This window comes from Myxocyprinus asiaticus, chromosome 26, assembly GCF_019703515.2.
Source record: "Myxocyprinus asiaticus isolate MX2 ecotype Aquarium Trade chromosome 26, UBuf_Myxa_2, whole genome shotgun sequence".
Taxonomy (NCBI): Eukaryota; Metazoa; Chordata; class Actinopteri; order Cypriniformes; family Catostomidae; genus Myxocyprinus; species Myxocyprinus asiaticus.
In genome coordinates this window covers 34,999,306-35,024,474 of record NC_059369.1, presented here as the reverse complement: position 1 = coordinate 35,024,474, position 25,169 = coordinate 34,999,306, and the positions used below count along the sequence as shown (strand labels likewise).

At 36.0% G+C, this 25,169-nt stretch overlaps 2 protein-coding genes across 3 annotated transcripts; one reads left to right on the top strand and one right to left on the bottom strand.

The window, feature by feature from the left end:
- The first annotated feature begins 869 nt into the window (after window positions 1-869).
- Window positions 870-15,133, top strand: LOC127417172 (SH3KBP1-binding protein 1-like). Its single transcript, XM_051656975.1, has 18 exons — window positions 870-1,064; window positions 1,510-1,563; window positions 1,988-2,033; window positions 2,175-2,248; window positions 2,363-2,421; window positions 2,703-2,783; window positions 2,912-3,079; window positions 4,458-4,548; window positions 6,950-7,140; window positions 7,296-7,411; window positions 7,834-7,921; window positions 8,034-8,150; window positions 8,284-8,454; window positions 10,593-10,748; window positions 10,913-11,009; window positions 11,254-11,438; window positions 11,574-11,700; window positions 12,347-15,133. Exons 1-18 carry the CDS (start codon window positions 1,018-1,020, stop codon window positions 12,966-12,968), a joined length of 2,490 nt encoding a protein of 829 aa, XP_051512935.1. The 5' UTR covers window positions 870-1,017; the 3' UTR covers window positions 12,969-15,133.
- Window positions 15,134-15,214: 81 nt separating this feature from the next.
- On the bottom strand, window positions 15,215-25,169 carry LOC127417180 (estrogen-related receptor gamma-like). Of its 2 annotated transcripts, XM_051656998.1 has the most exons (8): window positions 25,146-25,169; window positions 23,950-24,041; window positions 22,747-23,141; window positions 18,822-18,938; window positions 18,552-18,662; window positions 18,089-18,250; window positions 17,610-17,879; window positions 15,215-16,082 (listed from the first exon to the last, which is right to left on the bottom strand). In XM_051656998.1, the coding sequence occupies exons 2-8, from the start codon at window positions 24,003-24,005 to the stop codon at window positions 15,838-15,840; spliced, it is 1,356 nt and encodes a 451-aa protein (XP_051512958.1). In that variant the 5' UTR covers window positions 24,006-24,041; window positions 25,146-25,169; the 3' UTR covers window positions 15,215-15,837. The 2 variants fall into 2 exon arrangements, with proteins under 2 accessions (XP_051512958.1, XP_051512957.1); XM_051656997.1 differs by lacking the exon at window positions 25,146-25,169 and having other exon boundaries at window positions 23,950-24,106.

The following is a 25,169-nucleotide window of genomic DNA, read 5'->3' as shown; positions in this document are numbered from 1 at the left end:
TTTTTTTTGGAGTAAAAAAAAAAATCTTTTGATTTTTAAGTGACAGTGTAAAGTTAGACCCTTGGGGTAAGATGCTCCCCTCAGAACTGGGGCAGAAGAATGTTTCTGGTGTCATTATTATTTAATTGAATAAATATTATAACTTATAGGGTTATTGTTAAACACTTCCATGCATTAGATGTACATTTCAAACATCTTCTCTATCCCTAATAACCTAAAAGGCTAATTGACTGGAATTCAGTCTGAATTCATAGTATCGCTATGGCATTCCTTCAATATAAATATGAGCATCATTATAATTACAGTATAACATCATTAATAAACAATTACATAAAATATTGAATTTAAAATTTTACTTTAAACAGAAAAAAAATTAATAATTAATAATGTATTTTGTACATTCTGTGAAAATTGGACGACATTTCTGGGACAAGATTACTCTTGGGGGCTTCTTGCCCCAGTAGTGGTCTTACCCCATTTTCTCTCTCTCTCTCTCTCTCTCTCTCTCAACATCTAGGTGTATTGTAATGACCACGAATAAATGAGAAAGTACAAAGGAGACAATGCAACAGCAAGAATCTGCAGGGCAAGACAGATTCCATAAAGAAGCATGAAATCTAACAAAGAACAAACTTCTAATTTGTTATATTTCCGCACAGTATTTATACTTAAAAAAAGAAATTGCATTTGTAGTTTTCATTTTGAACACAACCTAATCGAACTGAGAATTAAAAGATAAAATGACACGCTTCATGGATTTCATGAGGTTTATTTATAATGGTAGAGACTTTTATTTTGAAATAGACTTTTCTCCACTTCCGCAAAAAAAAAAAAAAAAAAAAAAAAAAAAAACCTTTCGTGAAAGCATCCGTTCTTCCGCTGTTTGAAAAGGGCAACTGCGATAAAGTAGCTTTATTATTATTATTATTATTATTATTATTATTATTATGAAATTAATAATAATAATTCCTTAATTATCCAATAAGATATGAGTGTTTTCCCGTAAAAAGGATTACCATGGCGAGGACTGGAGATATCATTCATTTAAACGTCGGGGGCAAAAGGTTGTGTATTTATTCAGCTGCTGTATTTAAAATCCTGCTCGAAACAAACTACATACTTTACTAAGATACTCAGACTTACTGTAACTGCACATTAGAATCCTCATTAACGTCTTTATTACAACCAGTTGCTTAATTCCCAACAACTGCTTGTTATTGAGCCTGCTCATTGCAAGTAATAGCAGGCATGTTTATAAATGCGCGTTTATAAACATCTGCATACCTATACAAGCAGCTATAAGGCCTGATCTCACATCAGTTCACATAGCAGGCGATTAGTTCATGCCGATGATTATAAATGTATTATTAACTCTTAAAACTGTCATGATGATCTGCAGTCTTCCTGTTAATGCAAGTAGCTGTGACGGCTAAAATACTGTAAATGGAACAAGAAGTCTTTGGTTATGTCTAAAATGTATTTATTTTATTGTTAAATGTATTTAAACAGGTTCAGTACCTCCAGGCAGACTCTGACATGGGTTCCTGACTCATTTTTCTCAAGGTTTGTGTCTTAGATCACCTAAACTAGATCAGATGTTTGTTTACTTTTAGGGTTATCTTCAGAATGTTAGTGCATATAACACACAATATTATATTTATATAAAAATATAATATTTATTAATAATATAATTTTAAAAATAAATTGTATTATAATAGTGCATAGGTTTATAGTAACTGATATATGATTAGTGTCCATATTGGTATACTGATTTTATACATTAAAAAAAAAAAAAAAAAAAAGTAGAATTAAGCATTTAACGTTACTTTATACAGTACAATATAATGTTTTGACAAATGAAATATGTCTATGATTTATGTATAAAATCAGTCATGTTATTGGTCATAGCTTAAAAATAATACAGTGTCTGCTGAAATTTCTATATTATTGCAAATCTAATAAAAAATGGTATTTCTTCTTTGTTTAGTTTATTAAGTGGACGGATATCAACTCTAAAAGATGAGACTGGAGCGGTAAGGTTTCTTTTCTACTGCATTTGTGTGGCAGATCTATTAAATATCGCATCAGTGTTTTTCAAAAATACTCTCATGCGATGCATCTCTCATTTTGAAATGTAGATGTTTTTGATGTGTTGCAATTTTTCTCACTTCCAGATATTTATAGACAGAGATCCATCTCTCTTTGCTCCCATTCTAAATTTCTTGCGCACTAAAGAGCTACACCCCAGGTTAAACCTACAGCCCACATACTGTATGGCATTTTACGACAAGTTAATTCTTTTAACATAGAATGGATTGAGTAGAAATAATTTAGTTAGTAATGGCATCTGTTTCTATTACAGGTCCATAGATGTTCACCAATTAATGCATGAGGCAGAGTTCTATGGAATCACACCGCTAGGTAAGATGGGGTTATTCTAATGGATACACATATACAAGAAAGACCATGCTTACAATAACATTCTAGTTTTTTCCCCCTTTTTCACATAATTGATCCACCCCAATACTCATGCCAGGACACAAAATAAATAATACTAATTTAAAAACTGGACAGTAATTATTTTAAACTGTATTATCATGAGATTACATTAAAATAACTCTATGTATGTGTGTTTTAGACCTTGTGAAGAGTTATGAGCCATGTGGTTCATTTGGCCCCTAATCAGGTCTTTATATCCCCAGTGCGAAAGCTGCAGTTGTGTGATGAGTTGGATCGCTCCTCCTGTGGGAACGTCTTGTTCAATGGCTACCTGCCACCACCAGGTGAGCACTACATAGTACACAATCCATTCAATACCCTGTTCACATCGACATGGTTTTGCACAATATAAAGAGACAGCATCTTTTAGGAAGACTCTATAGTCATAATGGTTTGTTTGTGTGTGTGACAGTGTACCCAGTGAAGCGCAGAAACAGGCACAGCGTGGCAGGACCTCAGTTCATGGGTGCACGTGCGGGGCCAGTGGAGAGAGCCCCCGTCAGGAGGAGTAACACCATGCCACCCAACCTGGGCAATGCTGGCATACTGAGCAAAACTGTCATGGAGGAGAGAGTGCCAGGTCTAGATTCTGCTCTGCTTTTCTCTACTTACTTCAGTTCTTTTCTGTTCTATTCTCTTCTGATCTACTTAGTTTACTCTTTCTGATTTCTGTTTTTCTTTCTATTTTATCCTGTTTTGTTCTATTCCATTTTGTTCTATTCTATTCTGATCTAATTTGATTTATTTTGTACCTACTTTGTATTCTATTCTACTTTGTTTTACTCTATCTGATCTCTGTTTTTCTCTTTTTCAGTTTCTATTCTATTCATTTTTGTTGTATTTTATTCTATCCCGCTTTGTTCTGTTTTATTCTGTTGAATTCTGATCTAATTTGTTTTACTCTGTTTCTGATCTCTATTTTCTCTTCTTTGTTCAGTTCCTTTCTATTCTGTTGTAATCTATTCTGACCTACTTTGTTTTACTGTTTTCAATCTCTGTTTTTCTCTTTTTTATTCAGTTCCTTTCTGTTCTATTCCATTTTGTTCTATTCAATTATGTTCTATTCTATTCTTTTCCGATCTAATTTCTTTTACTCTGTTTCTGATCTCTACTCTTCTTTCTTCAAATCCTTTCTATTCTTTTCTATTCTGATCCACTTTGTTTTACTGTTTCTGATTTCTGTTTTTCTTTCTGTTTCTAAGTTTCTTTCTATTTTATTCTATTCTATTTATCCTGTTTTGTTCTATTCTGTTTTGTTCTGTTCTATTCTGATCTAATTTGATTTACTCTGTTTATAATTAATATTTTCTCTTCTTTATTTCTATTCTATTTCTATTCTGTTCTACTTTGTTTTACTGTTTCTGATCTGTGTTTTTCTCTTCTTAGGTTTCTTTCTATTCTGTTCAATTCTATTCTATTACAGTATATTCCCTTTTCTTTCTATTCTGTTCTGATCCACTTTGTTTTACTGTTTCTGATCTCTGTTTTTCTCTTCTTTATTCTGTTTCTATTCTATTCTTTCCTGTTCTATTCTCTTTTCTTTCTATTCTATTCTGATCCACTTTGTTTTACTGTTTCTGATCTCTGTTTTTCTTTCTGTTTCTAAGTTTCTTTCTATTTTATTCTATTGTATTTATCCTGTTTTGTTCTGTTCTATTCTGATCTAATTTGATTTACTCTGTTTATCATTTCTATTTTTTCTTATTTATTTCTATTCTGATCTACTTTGTTTTACTGTTTCTGATCTCTGTTTTTCTCTTTCTTCAGTTTCATTCTATTCTGTTCTATTCTGTTCTAGTCTGTATTCTGTACTTCATTCTCTGCTGCTCTATTCTAGTCTGTTCTGTGTATTTGCAGTCTCCAATAAATGTTTCTCTTAGGCACAACTTTAAGTTTTTTTTATTATTGTTACTAATCATAAAAAAAAAATCTCTGTTAAAAATGATCTCTGTTCTTAGGTCAGATGTCTGACCCTGGCATGGTCAGAATCATATGTGGTCATCATAACTGGATTGCTGTGGCCTATGCCCAGTTTGTGGTGTGTTACAGGTACGGTTCCTCTTGAACTGGCAAAAAACCATTGGTAATGTATTGGATTTTTATACAGGGCATGTTAACATTCTGACATCACGGACCCCTCCTTGATTGCATAGGCTTGGTCTTAAAGACACACCCACCTGCTGGCGATGTCAATCAGAAGATGGAGACACAACCCATGTCTTTTGGGGATGTGTTAAGGTTCAAGAGTTCTGGTTGAGGATTCAGAGTTTTATGTGCGAGGTTTTGGCCTCTCAAATTTTATTCTGCCCCAGACTCTGTGTCTTAGGAGATGGGGCAGTCATTAATTTGGAGAATAAGCACGTGAAAAACTGGGTCCTATCTAGTATTATGATTGCCAGACAGATTATTTTAAGGAGTTGGAAGTCGGCTGGAGCACCCCCATTTCAGGAGTGGTGTTCAGAGATGGCCAGAGTGGCAGCTTTTGAGGAGGGGATATCCAGAAGACTGGGGAGTCTAGACCTGTTTGGGGAGAAATGGGGCAAATATCTGTCTTTTTTTGGAGGGCTCTCAGGGAAGGACAATGGAGAGAGGTGTAGGGGATGTGTGCGATTAGTTTATTATTTATTTGTATTTGTTTATATTTTTTTTATTTGTTGTATGTCTATAATTATGTGACCACTGGGGTGTTGTTGGGATAGTTAGGGTTAAATATTGATTCTGTATATATATATACACAGTGGTGTGAAAAAGTGTTTGCCCCCTTCCTGATTTCTAATTTTTTTGCATGTTTGTCACACTTAAATGTTTCAGATCATCAAACAAGTTTAAATATTAGTCAAAGATAACACAAGTAAACACAAAATGCAGTTTTTAAATGAAGGTTGTTATTATTAAGGGAAAACAAAATCCAAACCTACGTGGCCCTGTGTGAAAAAGTGATTGCCCCCTAAACCTAATAACTGGTTGGGCCACCCTTAGCAGAAACAACTGCAATCAAGCATTTGCGATAACTTGCAATGAGTCTTTAACAGCGCTGTGGAGGAATTTTGGCCCACTCATCTTTGCAGGATTGTTGTAATTCAGCCACATTGGAGGGTTTTCGAGCATGAACTGCCTTTTTAAGGTCATGCCACAGCATCTCAATAGGATTCAGGTCAGGACTTTGACTAGGCCACTCCAAAGTCTTCATTTTGTTTTTCTTCAGCCATTCAGAGGTGGACTTGCTGGTGTGTTTTGGATCATTGTCCTGCTGCAGAACCCAAGTTCGCTTCAGCTTGAGGTCACGAACAGATGGCCAGACATTCTCCTTCAGGATGTTTTGGTAGACAGCAGAATTCATGGTTCCATTTATGGTCCTGAAGCAGAAAAACAGCCCCAGACCATCACACTACCACCACCATATTTTACTGTTGGTATGATGTTCTTTTTCTGAAATGCGGTGTTACTTTTACGCCAGATGTAATGGGACACACACCTTCCAAAAAGTTCAACTTTTGTCTCGTCAGTCCACAGAGTATTTTCCCAAAAGTCTTGGGGATCATCAAGATGTTTTCTGGCAAAAATGAGACGAGCCTTAATGTTCTTTTTGCTCAGCAGTGGTTTTCGTCTTGGAACTCTGCCATGCAGGCCATTTTTGCCCAGTCTCTTTCTTATGGTGGAGTCATGAACACTGACCTTAACTGAGGCAAGCGAGGCCTGCAGTTCTTTGGATGTTGTTGTTGACCTCTTGGATGAGTCGTCGCTGCGTTCTTGGGGTAATTGTGGTCGGCCGGCCACTCCTGGGAAGGTTCACCACTGTTCCATGTTTTCTCCATTTGTGGATAATAGCTCTCACTGTGGTTCTCTGGAGTCCCAAAGCTTTAGAAATGACTTTATAACCTTTTCCAGACTGATAGATCTCAATTACTTTCTTTCTCATTTGTTCCTGAATTTCTTTGGATCTTGGCATGATGTCTAGCTTTTGAAGATCTTTTGGTCTACTTCACTTTGTCAGGCAGGTCCTATTTAAGTGATTTCTTGATTGAGAACAGGTGTGGCAGCAATCAGGCCTGGGTGTGGCTAGAGAAATTGAACACAGGTGTGATAAACCACAGTTAAGTTATGTTTTAACAGGTGGGGCAAACACTTTTTCACACAGGGCCATGTAGGTTTGGATTTTGTTTTCCCTTAATAATAACAACCTTCATTTAAAAACTGCATTTTGTGTTTACTTGTGTTATCTTTGACTAATATTTAAACTTGTTTGATGATCTGAAACATTTAAGTGTGACAAACATGCAAAAGAATAAGAAATCAGGAAGGGGGCAAACACTTTTTCACACCACTGTATGTATATATATATATATATATATATATGTATGTATGTATGTTTTGCTGTTCCTTTCTAATAGATGAATCAATAAAAATGTTAATCGCAAAAAAAACATTGACATTACTGTCCCATGTTCAGGGTTAAGGAGTCTACTGGATGGCAACAGGTCTTTACAAGTCCACGTCTAGACTGGGTGATTGACAGGGTGGCTCTTAATGCTAAAGTCATGGGCGGTTCACTTGGGGACAATGATAAGATGGTTGCTCTGGCATCAGGCACGGAGATCATACTATGGGCTATCTGTCCTGATGGCAATGGCAATGAAATTGGTAAGATTCCAATTCATAATGTTGTTGCTTTTGGTTTGATTTTTGTTGTACCCCTTCATATTACTTTAGATCTGTTTACATGGTACTTTAGACAAGTCAGTCTGCTGTGTTAGTAAAGTTTTGATTTTTGTGGGCCTGTTTGTGCTAATCTGCAGGTGTGTTCAGTCTGAATGTGCCGGTGGAGGCTTTGTTTTTTGTAGGAAATCAGCTCATTGCCACCAGCCACACGGGCAAAGTTGGAGTATGGAACGCTGTCACAAAACACTGGCAGGTAACGTCAGGCACTCCGTGCTCTGAGCTGCGTACCTAAACTAAATGCAAGAACATGTCCTGTGCGAACCATTTTTGAACCCATTTTTCTTCTCTTTTGTGTTAACGATACTTTCAAAAAGTATAAGCACAAGCCTTAAAAGTGAAGAAGTGTGTACTGTAATTTTCACCACTGACATCTCAAACAGAATTGCAAAAAGAATGACTTCTTTTGGGTTGTCTCTGTATATAAAAGCTTACTGTAAATGCTTATTTCCCAACTTTCTTGGGATTTTAATGATTTGCTGCATTTTTCTTTATAAAAGATAAAGCATCTATACATTCCCGTTACATACAAATTAAACCGATTTCTACATGTTGTAACGAAACAAGTAGAAGTTAAGTAGAAGTCTCTTCTTGATGTCTCCACCTCTCTTTCTGCAGAATCAGGATGTGGTTCCCATCAACAGTTATGACACAGCCGGCTCTTTCCTGATTCTGGGCTGCAATAATGGATCTATTTACTACATAGGTAAAGTGAAATTCATTTTCAGTTGAATGCACTCATACATCTGTGAGTTCATGATTGGTTGTTACTTACGCTGATCACTGGTTCAACATAAATGCATGTCCGTGTCATTCAGATGTCCAGAAGTTTCCATTGCGGATGAAGGACAATGATTTGTTGGTGACGGAGCTGTATCGAGACCCCAGTGAAGATGCTATTACTGCTCTAAGTGTCTACTTGACGCCCAAAACAAGTAATGCCTGCTCATGTGCCCTTTGCAATATTCCGTTCAATAAGTACTTGTTTATTAGCATTCCAGTTGATCATACTGTACCTCCCTGTAAAATTGATCTCATAAATATATGTGTGTACTGTTGTGTTTGTAGGTGACAGTGGGAACTGGATTGAGATTGCATATGGCACTAGTTCAGGCACAGTGCGTGTGATAGTGCAGCATCCAGAGACTGTGGGTTCTGGTCCACAACTCTTCCAGACCTTCTCTGTACACCGTAGCCCTGTTACAAAGATCATGCTGTCTGAGAAACATCTTATATCTGGTAAGGAGATCTTACCTCGACACATACATCAAGGCTCAACAATAAGTCTTTTTTTTTGTGCTGGTTCGATTGGGCCAGTAGTTTAGATTTTTACTTGCACTGCTAACATTTTTACTGACACTGCCACAGATAAATGAAATGGCTGTTTTATGTATGTATATTTGTGTTTTTCTTTAAAATTAAGTTTTCTTAAAAAAAAAAAAAAAAAAAAAAAAAACCTGTAATGTAATGATTCTAATAAATGTATAAATACACTTTTGTTGGAAAACAGTGGTATACAGTGTGAAACTGCTGATTTGTTTAAAATTTTAATCCAGTTCTAACTGATACCTCTGAGACTATCACAAGTCATTTTGATTTACTCACCCTCATGCCAACCTAGATGTATATGGTTTTCTGTATTCTGCAGAACACAAATTAAGCTTTTTAGAAGAATATTTCAGCTCTGTAGGTCCATACAATGCAAGTGAATGGTGACCAACATTTTGAAGCTCCAAAAGCATATAAAGGTAGCATAAAAGTTATCCATACGATTCCAGTGGTTAAATCAATGTCTTCTGAAGCGATCCAATTGGTTTTTGGTGAGAACAGACCAAAATATACCTGCTTTTTCACTATAAATATTGACATCAGTGGTCTCCTTAGCGATCATGATTTCAAGCTCAATTACACTTCCTAGTGTCATCTAGCACTCTGCGCATGTTAGCAAGGATATCTGAGGTAGCGTCACATTTTATCCAAGATTATTTTAATATCTATGCATCATATCACATTGTATTTGGATCGTGACCATTAAAGAAATTGTCTCAATCGGGAGCATCTGCTGTTTTTTTTTTTTTTCATTTTTTATTCTGGTTGTGTTTCATCGTGACAAAAGATATCTGTTTATAGCTTATAAACTCTAAAAGCTTTTTTTTCTCCGGGCCTTTACTTGACCCTTACTTAATTTGATATGTGATTGAAATATAATGTTTTGTATTCTACTCGTGAACTTTCCGATCGGCACGATGATTTGACCATATGTTTGACAGTATGTGTAGAGAAAATAATCATATTTAATAAGTTATGGAATACTTCTAGTTTTTCAGCAAATTAAAAAGCACCTGGTAAGAGTTGGTTATATTGCCTGTATGCATTGTAAAGTCTTTAAAATGACACCCATTTTGTGTTACTCAGGCGAGTAGTTATTAATTAATTTGACAATTTCTTTTTCAGCACGGAAGGTCAAAATATTTATGTATTATTATTTAAGCGACTCAAGAGCAGTGCAATGCAGGCAACATGTATACTAAATAATATGTACCTAAATTTCAATAAGTTCACATATTTTTAACTATTTTTTTTTTATGCTAAAATAATTAAATAAATACTTTGGAATCCAGAAATTACATTGCTTGCATTGCTTTTGTTTATTTATGGAACAAATTGTTTTGCATTTTGGCTGTGTACTTTCAGAACGACTCAGACACATCAGCGCAGAACTATAAATGCAAACCTACGCGTACGCCGTTGGTTCGACGCAGAAGTATAAATCAGCCTTAAGAAGTGTAATCGAGCTTGAAATCATGATTTGCCTAGAGACTGCAGTGGCAATATGTACAGTGAAAAAGGAGGTATATTTTTGTCTGTTCTCACACAAAACTGATCGGATTGCTTAAGAAGACATTGATTAAACTACTGGAGTCATATGGATTATTTTTATGCTGCCTTTATGTGCTTTTTGGATCTTCAAAGTTTTGGGAATAATTCATAATGGACCAATAGATTTGAGATTTGCTTCCAAAAATCTTCAATTGTGTTCAGCAAAAGATAGAAAATCACACACATCTGGGATGTTACACGGGTAAGTAAATGATGATGAGAGTTTTCATTTTTGGGTGAACCATTCCTTTAAATTAGCTTAATTCGATAGCAATGTTAATATATCACAAAAATCCAAATGTTTTTGTTTGCAATGCATTAAAAGCACATTTCTATGATCAACAGCACTAGTCTTATAAGGCAAGAGACAGTTCAACTGGATCCAAACACTCTCACACTGGCCTTGGGCCATCGGGACATCCTTATTGTGGATTCCTGAACACACTCACATATCAAGAATATGTAGTCCACTGAATTTGAGCCCTTTGTGCGTGCAGTGTGTGCAGACAACAATCATGTTCGTACTTGGACGGTGACGCGTTTCCGAGGTATGATCTCCACCCAGCCTGGCTCCACCCCCCTTACTTCCTTTAAGATCCTCTCATTGGATGATATTGATGGTCATGGAGGCTGTACTGCCGGCAATGAAATAGGTAAGATGGGAAGAGAGGTCAAGATACAAGAGGTTCCATGTGCAATCTCAAAATTACAACTTAAAAATAGATCGATTGCCTCAGGCCCTTAGGCTGAAGTCACATTTAACAGGTTTTCACTGGTCCTTGGGCTAAAATGTGTTGACTGATGATTGTATGCTCAGGCCCATATGGGGAGAGAGACGAGCAGCAGGTGTTTATCCAGCGTGTGGTTCCTGACACTGAAAAACTCTATGTAAGACTTTCCTCCAATGGGAAAAGGTCAGTTTAATTTAAACATGTGCTACTTACAAAAACTCCACTTTGTTGAGGAATTACACAACAAATTTGAACAAAAAAGCACCTGAATAGTGAAATAAAACATTTTGAGTGTTAGGAGAACATTACTGAACATTTTGACAACACAAAAATAGTTCTAGCACACCAACCTATCATTATTTAGCTGCTGAAAAAGTTAAATTCAGTGTAGCTTGAATGCTTAATGCAATCCGTCCCTCTTCTGAAGGGTATGCGAGGTGCGATCGGTGGATGGGACCTCCATCACTGCATTTGTGGTGCATGAATGTGAGGGATCCAGCCGTATTGGTTCCAGGCCCCGCCGGTACCTCTTCAGTGGTCATAGCAACGGCAGCATCCAAATGTGGGACCTCACAACTGCAATGGAAATTGCAGGGAAAGTGGACATCAAAGGTAAATGCAGAGAATATATTGGAAAAAGCGAATAGCTAAATATGGAAGTATTAGTATACAGTATAATTCCGTTGGATTTATTACACTTCTCTACCTTATGGTGATCTTGAATGCTTCTGTATTTGTTTTGAAAAGCTCTTGGTGGCCCCACTGAAGAGGAGCTTTTGGAGCTGTTGGACCAGTGTGATCTGGCTCTGACCCGAACACCAGATATGAGTCCTGCTGCCTCACTCACACATTCCTCTCGCAACTCTGCTTGCAGGTATACATGCACAAACATATACACAAACTCTTTTCTGCCCATATCCTCAACATGCTCTACTTAAAGATGACCTCAATGTTTACAGACAAATATTGCAATATTATATCTTAAGATTGCACACACAAATTATAATTCAGCCATTATTTACTCACCCTAAGTCGCTCACACAAATGGAACACAAATGGAATTTGTTTGGGTTTTTTATTCTTCTTTTTGGCATGTAATGAAAGTGAGTAGTGATACCAGTCTGTCAAGACCCATAAAGGACAATAAAAACACTATAAAACCACAGTAAAGGAGTTGGTGTACTATATTCCAAGTCTTCTTAAGCCATTGGATCACATTGTAGACCAAAAGTTTACTATTTTTTTCATCCTCAAATCATTTCATTCATCAACCCCTGTACACAGAGCCCCAAATCAAATGTGGTGTCTATAATATAATAATATTATAAGATAATATCAATGCTCATGGGTTTTTAAGATTTGGAGCAACATGAGGGTGAGTCAATTATGACATCATTTTTATTTTTGGGTGAACTGTTCCTTTAAAAGACATGTTCATGGTTGCAGTTCTCTCCATGACCTATAGATGGTGCTGTCTACTTATTTGAATTCTGTCTTAACCGCTCTCCTCTCCTACGCAGTTTACAGTCCCAGTTGAATGAGAGTTATCGTGTTGGTGGTGGTTTCCGGTGTCCAGTTCCTCTTAATGGCAGCCTGCCTCGCCAGGCCCCTTTAGTGCCCTTCAGCAAACCTCGCGAGCTCCCGTCCCACCTCGGCTTTAGCCAGTCCTCTCTCACCAGTAGCACCAGTGGCAGCAACAGCCCGCATCCCAGCCGGGCCCCTCTGGATCGTGAGAAGGACCGGGATGGCCTTGGAGCTATCCGAAGAGGTAGCTTTGTGGAGCGCTGTCAGGAGAGAGCCAAGTGCTCAGACGCAGGTGGCCTAGATGCAGGGAGGAGGAGTTTAGCTGTCTGCAATGAGCTTGAAGCACGACTCGGCCTCAGAATACCATCATCATTTTCTACCCTGCCAGGGGCCTGCTTGTCAACACCACCTTCATCATCATCATCATCACTGAGAAAACCAAGCCCCGTTCCTTCACCCCTAAGTCCAGCGAGATCACAAACGCTGGTGTCTCCAAGACGACCACTCACTTCTCCAACTAGCGAGAGCCCGTCCAATGATAATGTGTCTGGCCATGAAAGCCCCGCCTCTCCACCTTCCAACAGCCCCAAACCTCATATGAATGAAACCAGCTTCTAATGAGCTATTTTTATATACATATAGAAATTCAGCTAGAAAACAATTTGTTTTGTACTAGAAAGCCAACACAATTAAATTCTGATTAATTTGTTGTTGTGCAAAAGGCTGAATTTTTTGCATTCCATGTAAGGCTGATTTTCAAGTCAGGACAGCTCATATTGCTTATTGTTTCACTTGAGGAATGTCTTCCAGGTCAAAAGGACCAATTTCTTTTTTTACTACGGTACTCTTAGTATTGCAAGGTGCCTTATTGAATTTGAATATTGAATGTGAAGTCATTATGAGAACATGATTTACTGCATGCAAATTACAAATGAATTCACATTCCATGAGACTTTTGGAAAAAAGATGAAAGACATTGAAGAAGAAAATACGTTTTGCATTATGTACATTTCCTGCCTACAATCTGTAATTGTATTAAACATGCAGACTTGTTAAATGACACCGTACAAAAATATGGTATAATGTAGCTTTAATTTTGTGAGGCTTTGTTATTGTTGTTCAGTATGTCACACTGGTTAGTTGTGCACTGGCTGATATTACTGAATTAAATTTTTAGAATCCAAATGTTTAAATCTAATAGGTTTGTGTAACTAATTAGTAGTCGCCCAATATGTTTTTTTAATGGCCAATACATATGCCAATATCAAGAGGCAGATATACAGTATATCATACAATTCAATGTTAGCAAATGCGATGAACACAAAATTGCTGAATTTCAATTGAAAATTTAAATATGTATTTTTAAGAACAGAAAATGTACTTTATGCACTGACAAAGCTGTCAGTTTGGAAGGTGAAATGATCACTTCTATCAAAGGAATGTGCCAGATGGGCTGGTTTGAGTATTTCTGTAACTGCTGATCTCCTGGGATTTTCATGCACAACAGTCTCTAGAATTTACTCCGAATGGTGGCAAAAACAAAAAACATCCAGTGAGGTTTAGTTCTGTGGACGAAAATGCCTGAGAGGTCAACAGAGAATGGCCAGACTGGTTCAAACTGACAAAGTCTACGGTAACTCAGATAACCACTCTGTACAATTGTGGTGAGAAGAATAGCATCTCAGAATGCAATTCTGAGATGTGGGTTGACGCTGTTGGCGCTTGTTTGGTTTTAATGATGTGGCTGATCGGTGTACGTGCCTCACTGTAACCTCGATTTTTGCTTTTTTAAAGAAAAGGAGGAATGATTCCAAATACATTTTTGTGGTAATCAACATTATGCGAATGAGCTTAACTTGTATTGAACCCAGAATATTCCCTTAATCAGCCAATTGGGAACAGTTATTAGCTGATGGCAATAATTTTAAAATGTTAAATGCCAAATCACAGCCAATATAGTTTTGTGTAAGACCAAATTCTGAAGAACTTGAAAAAATTGGTAAATCTGAATAACTTCCAAAATTGAGTGGAATATGGTATAAAACACAAGGAGAGAGTGTTTAATTCAGTTAGTAATGCTTGAACTCTTGCTCATAGTGCACTTGCTGACATTCTCTGGTCAGCGAGGCAACACTGGAAACACTGTGTATATGTAATCACCAAACATTCATTGTATTTTCTGCTAATAGAATATAGACTATCAGTTGGGACTTTACAATACACCTGAAAGGAGTGGTTGTTGTGTGTAAATGCAAACTGTTTAAAGTTTTCACGTCTGTAGGAGGATTGGTGTGCCTTTAAACAAGAAAAAGGGGCGTTACTATGCTAAACACTTAAATTGCATCTTAACGTCAGCTTGAATTAGATTGTGTTTGGATAGAAAGATTCCCAAACCATGCAGTTAGATGCAGTCTTACTTTGAAGGGGTCTTAATGTACACATTGTTTCTGTTGACATGACTATATTTTTATATGATAAGACCCCTATTGCTCTGACTGTCATCTGCTTTTACTGCTATTTACTCCAAATACTTTTTTTTAATGTATGTTTCCCCCCCTCATCTAAGATTTATGATCCTGTTTATGATGATGCTTGCAAATTTTGTATATATGCCAGATATTGGTATGATATATATTGGTTTATATGCAGTTGTTACATGAAAGATATCATCCCAGAATGTAATGTGAAACTTTGTTCTGGCAATGATTGTAATGGCACCCAGACATTGTGTAGTTGCTTTTTTTTTTTTTTTTTTACTTTATTCTTCCTTGGACACAGAATAAAACTTTTTTTGTGTGTGCAAGTTGTTGTGCTTATGCTGGGAATATTTTCAGTAAAATGTGCATCATTGGAAAAAAGCACTCTTCAAAATTCCAAAAATCGTTTATTTTTTATATATAAATACATGGAATGTAGTTGTAATAAATTAGACAATAAATAGAAAGGCATATTGCTCCATAGCTTGGCAGTATTGCAGACTATACTGTATGTATTATTGTGAGAGCTTTTGATTGCTGCGTTTTTTTTTTTTTTGTGTTTGTTTTTTTTTTGCAAAAAAAAAGCCATTAAAGATTTTTAACCAAATCTCCAATTTTAAAAATCTAATTAATACAAAATAAAAATGTTGATATATCATGTAAAACCCTAAAAATAATTTAAAATGCATCTAAACTATTTCTAACACCATACCAAATGATAATCTCCTTGAATTTCATATAAATAAAATAAATAGTAAAATTAAACAAGATTGTGCTTCATTGAGACAGAGAGTGATGTTAAGGTCTCGTGTTCAAGTCCAGTTTAGCTGCCTAACTCCAAAGAGCTGCTCCAACTCCTTTATTTACTGATGCATTGTTGAAAGGACTTTGTCCTTGAACAAGTCAGCAAAGAATCTTCCACTGATTTCCGTGTAAGTTCAGCTGCCCTATAATGACATTAGTGGTTATCCACCATCCCAGTACCTTCCTTCATTCTACACTGTCCTATTCTAGATCTTGGCATCCAGCATTTCCAGAAAGAGTTTGTGCATTGGGATTTGTCCCTCTGTGTGCAGCCGGCAGAAGCAGCGAACAGCTCTGTGGGCCGTCTGTCGTAACAGGGGCAGCGTCATGAGCAGTCTTCCGGCGCGATGAGGCTCGGAGGGCCGCTGATTGCTCTCGTAGTCCTCTAGGGCCTCGTGGAGCACGTCCTGAAAGCACTGCACGGCATCTGCACCCTCTACATTCTCCGCATCTGAAAGGAAACGTTTGTCAAGGTCAAACTGGGCTCTTGGGTGTTTGGGTTTGTGTCCGATTGAGTGCTAAACTCTCTGTTGTGTTTCTTTAAAACCGCATCAGCTCCCATTGTCCACCCTTTTTGTTTAGCCATTGATGCTTAATGGACTAGTCAAGGACATCTATTTGGTTACACTCTTTTCAGTTAACTGGAAGGACCCCCATGGATTTTTCTGTGTCAAGAGTAAAAACAATAGTTTCCTCGGTGTTGTCTGTCTCCACAATGCCCTGCGGTCAGATGCAAACTGAGAGACAATGCTAATGGTTTTGTAGCTTAGAAAGTCAGCGTTGTGCAGTGGATGGATTTATTGAGCTGTGCTCTGGACTGCTCCTCTATCCATATTGATTTTTTTTTTTCCTTGACCAATGTGTCTAGGACTAAAAATGGAACTAAAAATTAATGAAACAGTTTAAGATATCCCTGAACACTTTGGCAAGACAAACAGTGTAGATTTGGTACTCCAATCCACTAAAACTATTATTCAATATATTGGGGTAAAACAGAATCAGTTTGCAAACATATATAAAGTGAGGCCCAAAAGTCTAAGATAGACCACTAGTGAACAATTTAATTTTAATACAATTTTAGTTTAATTTAATAAAAAAAAAATGTAATACATTTTTTTGGTCACACTTTATATTAGGTGGCCTTAACTACTCTGTACTAACATTAAATACATACAAGACTATGTATTTGCAGTGTAACTACATGCTGTTCTGCAAAATACCCACATTTGCTGCTACTGAGGTTGAGGTACGGGTAGGTTTAGGAATAAGGGTAGGGGTTAGGATTAGGGGTTAGAGTTCGTTTTGGGGTAAGGGTTGGGTTAGGGGTAAGGTTAACTGTAACTACAAATGTAATTAAATGCAAGTACTTTAAATGTAATTACAATGCAACAACATGTATGTAAATAATAAGTACTTTGTATACAAATGTACATAGTAGTTAAGGCAACCTAATATGAAATGGGTCCAATTTTTTTAATAAACATTTTGCTTACATTTTAAATAGTGCAGAATCTTATTATTATTATGTAATAATTTTTGTTTGTTTTACATTTTTCATAATTCTTCACATTTCATAAAACTTTGTTTATTTCCAGGTCTCATACTTTTGGATCCCACTGTATATATAAGCGAGAAAATAATTATTGTTTATGGATATTACAACATATTTTATTTTGGAAAGCTTATGAACTATAGCAAAACAACTTTTATAGATCACAATAAACACACTTTATCCATCACAAATGTTGACATATGTGAAATATTGGTAATTGTTTAAGGTCGGGGCCACACTTATATGTTTTCACTTGAAAATGCGTTAATATCGCTACATTTACGCCTCTCGTCCACACTGGAACGGCATTTTTCTCCACTGAAAACAGAGCATTCTTTTCATTTATCATTATACTTTGTAAAACGATGATTTCAGGAAATGGAAAACGTATTAGTGTGGATGTGGCCTAAGTGAGTATAAATATACCTGAGTTAGCCAGTGTCATGGCTTTGAGAGTGACCACTTCCTCTTGGTTCAGGCCCATCTGTTGGTATTTGGAGGTGAGATGTCGCAGTGCCGTGTAGAGATCATGCAGTCCTACGGCTCTGCTTTGGCTCTCATTCAGTTGCAGGTTCTCTGCAAACTCCAGCTCATCGGACAAGCCTTGAGATCGCCAAACCACATTCAGCACCAGGGTCTCCATCCAGCCACTCTGGAGCAAGGCCATTTGATCCACCAATGAGAGAGCAGTGAATCCTGCAACAAATATAAAAAAAAATAATGCTGGATCAGTTACTGGATAGTTAACATGAAATATATTTGGAAAGTTGTACTGTGGTGTGATGTTATACTCCATCGAATAACTATTTTAACCATTTTGATTTATAAAATTGATTTAGATTATGTTACAAATATATATATATATATATATATATATATATATTTAATATCCATTGACTGTTTACCGGGTATGTGTTTTGCCCAGCCAATCATTACCAGGAGCTCCCTGTTTAAAAGGTCACATAAGGTCAGTAGTGTTTTAAGGTCACTGTCAGGGGTCGAGGGGTCAGGGGCAGCTCGCAGAGGAGCTGGTTCAGAAACGAGGAGCTGAGAAATCACTTTGTTTCCTGGAAAGGACAAAAAAAATAATGCTTTTAAATAAATCAGAGAACAGGTTGAAAAGGAGTTTGTTTTAATGATGATGTTAAAGTCTTTTTAAAGGGGCAAGCCTTTAGATATGTCCTGTTCAAAATTCCTGTTACAATAGGAAATATCAACACAGGAAACAAAACATTGCTCTTTAATCAATTTAAAATTGCTCTTTAAGCAATTGTACTGGGTTTTTAATATTATAGATAAAAAAAAAAAAAAAAAAAGGTTAGCACCCACACACTGTTGTAATGCACAACTATATTTGATGAGACTCACTGATAGATCTGCCTGGATGTGCGTAAGGTGTTTTGGTGAAGAGAGAGAGGCCTGAATCCACTCTGCGCTTGTACTTCTGTCTGCCACCTCTCACACGGTCCATGCGCACACCTGAAAAGGTAACAGTGTTCTTTTGAGGAAAAACAAATTTATGCACAGAAATGGAAACATTTAAATGTCAAAATAATACTTTTTGTTTCAGTTTTAGAAAAAAGCAAAGACAGTCTAACAAGTAAGGGACCTACGATCTCAAGTGTCACAGGAACTCACCCTCTCTCATCATGCCAGCACGCAGGCACTTCTGAAATCGGCATGCTTGACATGACTTTCGCCGTCTCTTGGTGATCTCACAGTCATTTACCACAGGACAACTGTACTCAATGTTTCCTGAAACATCAACAATCAAGAGCTATTTACAATGTACATAGCACATTCAAAAGCATTTGGTAACACAATAAGGTTGTATAGCTACATTAACATTAATGAACACATAATGAACTAGAGGTAGATCGATATATATCGCTTTTACCGATTAATCGGGGCCAATAGCTGCATTTTTTTAATAATGTACTTTTTTTTATTTATTTAGCATTGTAACACAGCCAAGTCTCCATTTTAAAATAAGAGTCCTTGGTGTATTTCAAGCTTTTTTATAGTTAAAATTTTGCACCAAATCTTCAATTTGTGGTTGAACAATAAACTGCTTTTGGGATTCGATACATTTCAGACTCTTGTAGCTTCAGTGTCAGTGCCCTTCACAGTAAAGAAAGACAAAGACAATTTGAATCATTATAAAACTATAAATAGATTGATTAATCGGTTATCGTTCTTTTCCACTGCCTTAGTAATCGGTATCGGCAAAATCCACTATCGGTCAACCTCTATAATAAACAATACAGCACTTCAACTGCAAATTTCTACAAATACTGATGACACCTAATGCATGAACTAATGTTAACATAAAGAACCTTATTGTAAATTTCTTGTTGGTCTTAAGCTACTTTTCTAATTACGAGGTAGATTCAAAGACAGGACATTAGAAAAGGGGGGAAATTTGAGCTCATGTGCTAATCATCATGCCACAGATCTGAATTAAAAAACAAAACAAAAAATCTTCTTTTCCTGGCATGTCATTCATGAATGCCATTCTGAAAATAATTTTTTTCCCATTTTTGTTCAATCATACACTGCGTCTATTTGTTTGACGCTTCACACGCTGAGCATTCACACAGAAATCTATAGGAGCCCAGACAGAGTTTGTGTATTGATTTACACAGTCTGATAATTTAATAATCAGAGTTAGAAAGTTTGTAGCTTTCCCAAAGGCTAGAATATTGACGACTGTTCAACATCAATTCATGTGCAGAGAAGCAAATCCTGGATTCATGCTTTTTTTCCATTTCCAGAGTTCACTGTGATCAATAGATTTCTCTAAAACACGAACAAGATGCTGGGATTAGAGCCTACATTATGATTATGTGATTGAACACTTCATCAATATATTGATATGTTAACATACACACACACACACACTGCTTACACTTGGTCCGTGTCCACCTAAGACCAACGGCAATAAAAAACATACCCTCTGTCAGGAACCTAATTGTTATTTTTTTTTTTTTTTTTATATATTTTGGAGTTGGTTTTTCATATAGACCATACAATTTCACAGTTTTCCTTCACTGTTGACCCTCAAAACAGTTTAAAAATTTTAGTTTTCTTAAACATCACGGCCAGATTCTATCTAATGCAAATGCACATTGTCAAACATTTTCAAGAATGCTAGACATACAGTTGCAATCAAAATTATTCAACCCCCCCAAGACAGTAAGGATTTACAAAGGTAAGCTTTTCTGATGACCCAGCAGTTTTAAACTTTACATCTATATCAGCTGAGTGACACATTCAAAGTCATAGTGTGAATATTTAACCTAATATTTGTAAATAGCAGGATTTTAAAAAAATATAGCCATATCATAATTATTCAACCCCTACTGCATGTAGCTGTTTCTTAAATATGTAAGGCTACACAAGTAATTGTTTTAAAACAAAATTACATTATCAGTCTGCAATGGCACTTATTTAAGTTTTAAAATTTAAGTTTAGCGTTGTAAGCAAAAATGTATTTCTATGCAAAAAATGTAATTAAAAATAAGCTGTCTCATAAGAGATTATTTCATTACACAAGAAAGGTCATGGCTAAAAGTACATTTCCAAGGCACTTCAATTCCAATAGACAAAGTTGGCCGCACCATTCATACATTTTTTTAAATATGGTACAACAGCAACCTTCTTGGGGTGTGGAAGAAAGCAAAACTTCACCAAGGGAAATGTTGACTCCAGTTGACTGAATATTCAAGAAGTAATTAGGAAAGACCTCTGGAGTCCTGGAAGAAGGTTTTATAGACGTATGACACTAAACTGAAAATGAGTTTTAGACTCATGGGTCAGCAGTACGTCTAGAGTAAGATGACAAGGTGATGACATGAACGACACCATCCCCAAAGTCAAGCATGGAGGTGGGTCAGTCCTGTTATGAGGGTGTTTTGCGGCTGCAGGAAACGGCTATCCTGACTATGTGACTGACCCCATGGATTCTTTCAGGTATCGGGCCATTTTGGCATGAAAAATGTGATGCCTTCAGTGTGTAAATTGAAGCTCGGTGATCACTGGACTTTCCAGAAAGACAATAACACCAAGGATACATCCAAGTTGTCCAAAATCTGGTTCAGGGATAGGTCGTGGAATGTCCTTAAATGGCCCTTTCAGTCCATCATTAAAATCCCATTGCAAACCTTTGTTGGGATTTCAAGGAAGCAGTGGCAGCACAGAAACTAAAGAATGTCAATGAGCTGGAAGCTTTTGCTCATGAGAAATGTGTAAAAATTCTAATAGAGAGGTTCCGAAGCCTGAGAACACTTACATGAAACATTTATTTGCTGTTATTAAGGAATAAGGATGCTCCACAAATTATTGACTTTGGGGGTTGGATATTTTTGACATGACATTTGTGGAGAGAATTAGTTATTTTTTATTTTTTAATTTGGGTAAACTGAACTCTTTGTTCTCAAAATCACTCAAATGTGTATTAAAAACTTACTTTGTTTACTGAGGTTTTAGTTGATGTGTTTTAATTCACATCATCAGAATGTATTGCTGGTCAGGGCGGTTGAATAATTTTGATTGCAACTGTACCATTGCTTGATATATTAATTGCTTGCATGGTAATTTGAAAATAGCATCCAAAATAATCTAAGTTGAAAGAAGACAAATTTTGAAAGAAGACAAATGTATTGGCAAAGGCATCTCTCCCTGCAAATGAGGTGCATTGATTAAAACAGCACACTGAGTCTTCACACACAAATCAATATCAGACAGATAGTTAGCTCATAAGATATTGATCATTTCATTCATTAACAGTAGTCCTGCTTTAAAATGCACCCTAAGCTCCCCCCAACACACACACACACTTGAACTCTTTATAACTTTCATTATTAAGCAATGATTTTAACAGTAACATAACTATTAGCATGTATATAAATAACTCAAATTAAATAATGCTAACAGATCATATATGACAATGCTAAATTAAAATTTCATGACATTTGCAATTACAACTTTTCAAATACACAGAAACTAGTGTTCTATTAAACATTACATAGCCTAACATTTGTTGAAGACTTAAGTTATTATACAGTGATAAAGTTACAGTATATAATATAATATAATATAATGTAATATAATGTAACTTAAAAAAATACATTATTTAAAATTTATTTTAGTGATTTGGTGATATATCTACATTCAGTCTGTTATATAGTATACAAATTAGCATATTAGTGTATAAATAAAGTATATATATAATATATATATAATTGATTTTATATAATATATAATTATACAATATATAATTTATAATTATACTTTATAATTAAGGGCTTATTTCATGAATATGTCCTTCATTAAAAATTGTATGTATTTAATGCAATAATATTTTGCATTGAGTATTCAGTAATCTCCCCAAAATGTGAATTTAATATAACAAACAAATTATTAATTTATTTAAATTTGATTTTTATTAATTTTATATAGTACTCCTAATAAAATTAGTTTGACGTACTAAATGCAATGATATTTTGCATTGAGTATTGCGTAATCTCCCTTAAGAATTTCTGTTTACAGTTCCATTCATTACCTTGAATGGTTCTTTTGAAGAAGGCCTTGCACGCCTCACAAGATGCGACGCCGTAGTGATAGCCGGACGCGAAGTCCCCGCAGACCAGACACAGGCGTTTGGCTCCGGGGTTCAGTGAAGGGATGTAGTCGCAGCTGAGGATGGACTGCGTGCGACTGAGGGGGTTGAAGAGAGCAGAAGCGCTGCTGCTGGAGATTGAGCTGGAGCTGATGGGGGAGTCCGAGTTCAGAGAGTGCTTCTGAGAGAACAGACTGTAGCCGCTACTGTCCGAGCTGCTGCCGGGGCTGAACGGGGTCGCGCTGCTGTCCAGGCCGAACGAAGGGCTCAGCGGGTCGGCTTTGACCGGCGGATCACTGGGGGACGGTGGATCATCAGTGGAGGACGAATCCAAAAGGCTGTAAAATGTACAGACTCAGTTTAAATGCATTACAACAAAGAGTGACCTTGGGGTTTCTACACTTCTACTTGTGAAATGCTAATCTAAGAGGCTGAAAAGTTCTAATAGCATTCATTACTTTTATTAGTCATTACAAACATAATGCTTAACAGGTAATTAGTGCACAGAAGATCATTGTGCATTCAAATTGTTACAAATATAATGACACCTATATTTCATATAGCTTATATTTATATTTGAATGAAATATTAATCTGTTTAACACTAGCCTAAAATGATTGTTAATACATTTTAAATGGAAGTTACTTAATAAAAGATGTATTACATATTAAGAGTCATTTCCCATGAGACCAGATAATTGATTAAAAAAAGTTTGTAATCTGATTACGCAAAACATAATAACAATTCTATACAACTATAGTGAATATTACCAAAATGCTTAGAGGAGAATTCTTGCACAGCTTACAAACAATATCATGCATGCAAGTAGTAAAGTATATATATATATATATATATATATATATATATATATATATATATATATATATATATATATATATATATATATATATAAAGGAATGTTTCTTATTATATTAGTCAGTGCATATAGGTTCGAAGTAATTTACTGCAAAAGTCTAGTAATGAAAAAAACATTATATTACAGTATATTGTATTATTAGTATTATTAACATTTGTAATGACAGGGAACTTAAAAATAGATATATGTCAATTCATTATATTGAAATAAATCCAAAATAAAAACTCGTATAATAAAAACATTTCTATTAGGACAAATAATAGGCTTACTTGTGCTGGTTTAGAAACTGGTAGTTTTCACTCAAGCAAAACTCCTTCAGGTCCATAATTATTTCTTCCTAGGGATTCTGACTTTGAAGTGTCTGTGTCCAAGAGATGAATAAGAGAAAAAGAGAGAGAATGCTAGAGTAGATAGAGGGAGGCAATAGTGCTGGCACACTGAACGGGACCTCCAGAGCTTCAGGTTTATTTAAGTGATGCAGTGGGTTGGGCGGGGTCAAGCTGTCTAATCCAGATGCATGCTGATTAAAAACCCTACTGATGGATTCTCATAACTGACAGGTCAAATCCTCAAAAATGACAATACATGCAGGCCAACTGCAAATCACTCAAGCAATGCCAGTTGTTTTGTAAATGAACATATTTATAGACTGCTTTCTAATGACAAGACTATGGATCAGTGGAGAGTTTAAAGTAAATGTTCACAATTTTTGATGCCTATTGACTTGCATTTGTGTGCCCTGCCTTGTTTTATGTAAATAAATATAAAGACATTCCTTATCTGCAGTTGGCTGAGAACACCAACAAACCACTCCCGGGGCATCAAATAATCATCATTTCCTTGTTCCTGCCTTCATTGTTGACCCTCAAAACAGTCTCTAATTTGATTTCTCTTTACTAGAATTACAGGAACTCTGCATCACCAAAATATAGTAAAGGGTTGAACTGCTAGAGCTGTCAAATCCAGTGTAATTGCTTGATGGATTAATCAGATCTGGTGATGCCAGTCATGATGCCTGTAAAATAGCTAAGGTACAATATTCGCCAGCACACTTCATACTCAAGTGACATACTATAAGAATCAAAACGGTGTCATACTGTCTCGCACACTCCACAGTGATGCAATACTTATGTGTAGACTATACAACTTAATAACAGGCAGATACTTCCTTTACAGATGCAAACTTTCTTGGCTGAAAAGTATTACAGAAAAATACAGGCTGTTTTTAGTTTTAATAATAATAATAATAATAATAATAATTATATATATATATATATATATATATATATATATATATATATATATATATATATATATATATATATTAAAATATTTGCACAACCATTTCTCAGTGAGGGAGATTCATTATGTTATGCATAACATAATTCATATTTGTTTGCTAGTGTTACATTCCAATGAAAGGAGGATTAGAGCGCTTCCTAGAAATATGGGGCATTCTACTCACCCGGCAGTGAGATGTTGACCCTGT

Coding starts and splice junctions, on each gene's coding strand:
- LOC127417172 (XM_051656975.1), top strand. CDS start 1,018: ATGGCGAGGACTGGAGATATCATTCATTTAAACGTCGGGGGCAAAAG. Junction 2,034..2,174: donor TAAAAGATGAGACTGGAGCG/GTAAGGTTTCTT, acceptor TCTCACTTCCAG/ATATTTATAGACAGAGATCC. Junction 2,784..2,911: donor TGGCTACCTGCCACCACCAG/GTGAGCACTACA, acceptor TGTGTGTGACAG/TGTACCCAGTGAAGCGCAGA.
- LOC127417180 (XM_051656998.1), bottom strand. CDS start 24,005: ATGGACCTGAAGGAGTTTTGCTTGAGTGAAAACTACCAGTTTCTAAAC. Junction 18,939..22,746: donor CTTCAAAAGAACCATTCAAG/GTAATGAATGGA, acceptor TTGATGTTTCAG/GAAACATTGAGTACAGTTGT. Junction 16,083..17,609: donor CATGACACTGGCTAACTCAG/GTATATTTATAC, acceptor GTTTCCTTTCAG/ATGCGGAGAATGTAGAGGGT.